General features: G+C 64.1%; 1 protein-coding gene across 1 annotated transcript; it reads left to right on the top strand.

Moving 5' to 3' along the window:
- Positions 1–1,191: 1,191 nt before the first annotated feature.
- Positions 1,192–5,629, top strand: LOC108287293 (beta-lactoglobulin-1-like). The gene is given in 6 exon segments (XM_037730325.1): positions 1,192–1,287; positions 2,057–2,196; positions 2,791–2,888; positions 4,083–4,187; positions 5,049–5,153; positions 5,427–5,629. Coding segments are annotated over 6 exon segments (561 nt in total). The 3' UTR covers positions 5,444–5,629.
- The last annotated feature ends 223 nt before the right edge of the window (positions 5,630–5,852 follow it).

Raw genomic sequence — 5,852 nt, 5'->3', positions numbered from 1 at the left:
ACACACGGGCACACACACATACACACATGGGCACACACACACACTCTCCTGTGGGTGTTGGTTTGCACACATGGAATTGCAAAAGACACGTTGCTCTACAGCTTGCTTCATCCTCCCAAACCTAACAGGGACACATCCTCCAGCTCGCCTGCGCTCCTGAGCTCCTGACGGCCCTGGCTGCAAAGCTAAGTGGTACAGAAGCGCCTGGAACCAGAATTTTAAGAAGACTTAAAATTCCGGCGCTGCAGCCGTGACCCACCACGCCATCCACGCGGAGCACGCTGGGCCTGCTACCCACACTGCCCCTGCCGTGTGCCTCACCCAGGGCCGGAGCCACAGGCCGGGCCATTGGGCACCCTGGTTTGGAGCACCACCACCGCTGGGTCACCGACACCGCTGGGTCACCGTCACTGTTGTTGCTTGCACTTCACTGCAAAAACTTGAAGCCAAGAGCGCCTCACACTGCGGTCTTCAGTGCCTCCCTCAGCCTGGCTCCAGCTGTGCCCGTCCCAGGTGGAGGCCACTGAGCAGGGAAGGAGACACTGTCCCTGCAACGCAGCGGCTGAGGATTCTGGAGGAGCTGCTCTCCAAGACAGGAGAGGAAAACAGAAACACGATGGAGATCAGGAAACGGCGGAGCCTTTCACAGAGGCCTTGCCCAGCCGAGCCCCGCGGGCAGCCCCTGTGTGGATGGGCACCTGTGGGAAGAGCCCCAGCCGGGAGTGTTAAGGGTGCAGCCTTACGGCCCCTTTGTGGGGCAGACAGCCACTCACCTGCATGATGTCTGTGGCATCCTGGGGTTGCCATGGGGCTCTTGGGCCCACTGCTTGTCCCACTGGCCCTACCACCGCCCGCGGGCACAGCTGTCCTCAGTGCTGGCCTCCAATCCACCATTTTCCAAGAACCCCGACCCAGGAGGTGCTCCTGCCACTGGCTGCCAGCCCGGACCCTCCCGCCTGAGGCCCTGCCAGGAACTGTGGGTCCCAGACCCAGAGGAGGACGCAGGGAAGAGCCTCCCATTGTCCCAGTGGAGGAAGCTGCCCACAGGCCGAGGATGAGTCATGGATTCAAGGAGCCTCATGGCCAAGCCACGTGGGGGCCCTCCCCTGCCCTCCTCCTATATAAGGCCCCGAGCCCACTGCCTCAGCCTCCCTCTCGCTCCAGAGCTCAGAGCCACCCACAGCCGCAGCCATGAACTGCCTCCTGCTCACCCTGGCCGTCGCCCTCGTCTGTGCCGTCGGGGCCATCGACAGTCCCCAGGCCATGCGGGATGTGGAGGTCCCAAAGGTTTGAGGCGGGGAGGCCTGGGGTGGGTGGGGACCGCGGGAGGGTGGGAAGCCAGGATCCAGGACGCGGAGGGTGGACGGAGGAGGCTGTGATGTCAGGGCTCCTGTGAGTGGTGCAGGGCTGGCCTCCTGCAGGCTGCAGCCCAAACAGGGGGGCTGATGCTCGCCGTCCTGGGGGCTGGAGGTTCGGGATCAAGGTGTCGGCAGGGCCGGAGCCCCCAGGCTCCTCTCCTTGCCTTGTAGACGCTGTCTTCCCGCTGTGTCCTCACAGGGCCGCCCCTCTGGGGGTCCGTTCCTAACCTCCCCCGCAAAGATGCCCGTCAGATTGGGTCAGGGCCCACAGCGGCCTCACTCCAGCTTCCTCCTTCCTTAACCACCCTAGGTCATGTTTAGAGGTGCTGCAGTCAGGTGCTGCTGGGGGGCACAGTTCAGCCCCAGCAGGGCCTCTCTGCCCCCCACCCTTCCTCCTGTCCCAACCACATGGCTCCCCAGGATCCAAATATTCCCCTCACTCAGGTCATGGGCTCAGCCAGGTGCTTTTTTGGGCTCCTGTGAGTTTAGCTGGAACATTCCTGGAGCAGCAGAGTGGGGTCCAGGGCTGGGGGAGGCCCCCACCCATGGCATCAGGCCACATAGGTGCCTGAGGAGCTCAGCCCAACTCCTGCACCAACCCAAGGGGGCTGGGGACAGGCGGGACTCAGCCTCACCTGCCCAGGGCACAGTGGGGGCCATGGTGGCCAGGGTCCCCTGTGCAGCTCAAAGCCCCTCAGTTGGCAGGGACCTGGCACTCCATGGCCATGGGGGCCAGCGACTTCTCCCTCCTGGAGACCAAGGAGGCCCCCCTGAGGGTCTACATCACCTCGCTGCAGCCCACCCCCGAGGGCAACCTGGAGATCAGCCTGCGCAAATGGTGGGTTCCGCATCTTCGGGGCTGGGCCGGCGGGGGCTCCCCCTCCCTCCGTAGTGGGGACTGTGTGGGGTGGGCAGAGCTGGGACCAGCCCCAGGCATTTCCTGACGGCCCAGGGGCTTCAGTGTGGACCCTCGTGGTGCCAAGTAGGGTGGGGAAAGAAGCTTGGGAGGTTGCCTGTCCCCGCAGAGTCCCCGCCCAAGGGCCTTGGGTCAGCAGCTGACCACAGCACGCAGCCCAGGCCGTCTTCGGAGAAGGCTGGTGTGGAGGCCGGGCTGGGGCTGCTGCGGTCTGTGGTCTCCGGGACCCGGGCAGTCCCTGTGATGACTGCCTGCCCCGGAACGAGGGGTGGGCAGGAGACGAGGACGTGAACCCCAGGACCACTGCCGCCCATGGTCATGGCCCCTGACTTCACTGGTCCCCTCTGGCCTCTCCAGCTGGGTCCCCGGCCACATGCTGTGGGTTCCCTGAGGGCCGCGTTTGTCCTATGACCAGCACTCGTGGCCCGGAAGCCCTTCTCTCCTCAGTCCGCAGCGCCTGGCCCTTGCCCGCCTCTCCAGGGCTGGCGTGTGGCCCCGTAGCATCTATGCACATAGCTAACAGAAACGATGCCCTTTCAGGGAAAACGACCGGTGTGTTGAGAAGAAAATCGTCGCAGAGAAGACTGAGAACCCCATCGAGTTCAAGATGAACTGTAAGTGCCAGCCACGGCCCAGGCAGCTCGGGGACCCCGTCCAGCTTCCCGAGGGATGGGTGGGGGCTGGGCCTCTGGCCTGGCTGTGCTAAGGCACAGGCTGATGACGAAGGTGACGGCAGTGGCAGGGAGCAGCACCGCCTCCAGGTCCCCTCTGGGCTGGTCAAACTCCCTGCAGTGACACTGGGCCACTTGGGCTGAGCTCAGGCAGCAGCTGTGCCCCTTAGCCAGCGGCGCCCCTCAGCCATCGGTGCCCCTCAGCCAGCGGTGCCCCTCAGCCGCCAGCCTGTTCCCTCCCTCCCTGTACCCTCCCCGGCTCCTGACTGCACCCCCCCGGCCAACGGCTGAGAGTCAGGGTCCCTGTGGCCACCGGACCTGACTCATCTCCTTGACTCTGCGTGCGTTCGTTCATCGCTACACGCAAGACTGCAGGGAGCCATGAGGGCTATTTCTCCCCGGCCTCCCCTCCCCAGCCTGGAGCAGGGAGCTCCCCAGGAGCTACATCCTACCTTCCAGTGCCCCCACGGTCCCCTCCGTGTGACTTCCCTCCACAGCTGCACACTGCAGCCACGGAGGCACCTTGGAAGGACGCCCATGCTAGGGCACCTGCCCGGGGTCTCTGGCACCCCTGCTTACGGCTGGGCAGGGACATCAGCATTTCCCACAGAAGCCACCCTGGTGACACAGCTGTGCCTGGTGGTGTCACTGGGCTGAGTGGGCGGAGCCCACCTCGCTCGCCCTGCCCGAGGGTCTCGGCTTCCCCGCCGCTGTGGCATGTGGGAGTCTCTCCGGACCCGCCTTCGCTGCCACAGCTTGGTGTCGGTCTCACCCATCCGAGTGGAGACCCCGTTTCTTAGCCTCACTGGGGCACGGCGTTGGGAGTGGCTTGCCCAGGCCTGATGATGAGGGGGGAATCCCGAGCCAGGGGACAGTGTGGGACAGTGGGCGTCTCCGTGGAGGGTCACAGTCAACAGCCAGGCCTCTCCTGGCCCCGTTTGCGCCTTGGCGTTACCTGTGAGCTATGCTGGGAGCTCCCTGAGGGGAGGTCACACCACGCCAGGTACAGGGAAGACCGGCCCGAAGGACGCGTCCCTCACGGGAAGTCCGGCTGAACCACAGGAGACCGACCAGCAGCCCTCCCGCTGCGGCGAGGTGCCCAGAATTCATTTCTGCTCCTGTCTTGTTCTCTTCTAGACCTGGATGAGAACAAGATCGTCCTGTTCAACACCGACTATAGCAAGTACCTGTTCATCTGTCTGGAGAGCACCTCCCAGCAGAACCTGGCCTGCCAGTACCTGGGTGCGCGGCTCAGTCCCTGGGGTTTCTGTGGGAAATGGACACAGAATGAGACGTCCCGACCACTCCTCACGGGAATGGAAGGCGGGCCCCCAAGGGAGCCGTCGCCCCGGCCCTGCCCTAGCCCCTGGGATTGCCTTCCCTAGGAGCCCAGGAGCCCTGTGGAAGAAGGGGGAGGGTCGAGGAGTCCTAGTGTCACCTGAGAAACAAGGGTGGCACTGCACACAGAGACCTGGGGACAGACACAGACCCCGAAGACGGCAGGACACACCGGGAAGGAGGTGTCCCTGCAGGGCGGCCGCAAGGGCAGGTGTTAGACCTCTCCGTGTGGTCAGCAGGTGCCTCTAAACCCAATGGCCTTCCTTGGTGGAGATTTGCAATTACTTTGCCAAATAAGAAGTCAGATACTAAAATGTCTTTCAAACAATCACATCTGGAAAACAAATGTAAGGTGACATTTTTCATGTCACACCAGCAGTGCTGCTGGGAGGTCCCTGGGTCCCTGAATGGGCCAATGGCTTTGGGCTGCAGAGATGCCCCCTGCTCTATAAATCAGCCATCCTGGGCCGTGGGGGGTGAGGCCGGCTCTGTGGGGGAGGCGGGCGCTGTGCTCTACTCCTTGACCCTGTGGACACCGTCCTGAGCTGTGCAGGCCCCAGCGCTGCCTAGCACAGAGGAGGAGCCACCCCAGCCAAGGAGCAGGGCCTGGGGACAGGGAACCTGCAGGCCAGGTGGTCAAAGCCCGGGAGCCCAGTCTGAGGACCTACTCCAGACCAAACTCTCCCGACCTCAGAGCACTGGGGCCTCCTTCCCCGCCCTCCTTCCCCTGGGGCAGGGTCCAGGACTGAGCCAGCCTCCCCACAGCCAGGACCCCGGAGGCGGACGACAAGGTCATGGAGGAATTCATCCACTTTCTCAAGACCCTGCCGGTGCACATGCAGATCTTCCTGGACGTGACCCAGGCAGACGGTGAGCTCCGCCCAGGACAGGCCCAGCCTCTGTTGGAGAGGCGCTGCTGTCCTAGCCCAAGCCCCCCGAGGGCTCTGTAGCACTCAGGGCAGCTCCCCTCCCTCCTCAATGGCCCCACCGCAGTTCTCCCCATGCCTCCCCTGGGGGTGCAGAGGCACCCTGAGGTGCGCTCCCATCCCCTCCTGTCACCCCACAACCTCTGGCCCTGGGGCTGCTGTGTCCCCAGCTGTCTCCCTCCCGCTGACGCCCCCACTGCCGTCTCTCCTCCCGCAGAGCGGTGCCGTGTCTAAGAGAGCTCCCACCTGGTCCTGCCTCCTGGGTAATATACCAGCCCTGCCCACGGCCTGAGGCTGACCCTGGGACAGACCCCACTGTGTCCGTTCCCCAGGGCTGACCCTGAGCAAGTGACTCTGGAATCCTGGGGTCTCTGAAAAAACCCAGCTGGCCACATGCCCGAGTCTCTAGGCTTGGCCTCTCCAGATGCCATTTCCTGTGTCCTGAGCACAGGCTGGGCCCCTTTCCTCCAGGGTGGGGGTAAGTGAGGGAGGGGGTCTCAGGGGAGGGTGGGCCTGGGTTGATGTCCCGACAGCCCCTCACAGGAATGGAAGGCAGGGGGTGAGGTAGGGGTTCCCCTCACACAAGCAGGGGTCCCTCACCCCCAGCTAATAGGGGCTGCCCCATACCCTGTAGCATCCTAGG

The sequence above is a fragment of the Cebus imitator genome, unplaced genomic scaffold, assembly GCF_001604975.1.
Source record: "Cebus imitator isolate Cc_AM_T3 unplaced genomic scaffold, Cebus_imitator-1.0 Scaffold339, whole genome shotgun sequence".
Taxonomy (NCBI): domain Eukaryota; kingdom Metazoa; phylum Chordata; class Mammalia; order Primates; family Cebidae; genus Cebus; species Cebus imitator.
Note: the sequence above shows the minus strand (reverse complement) of the source record. Positions and strands in the feature narration are given on the sequence as shown.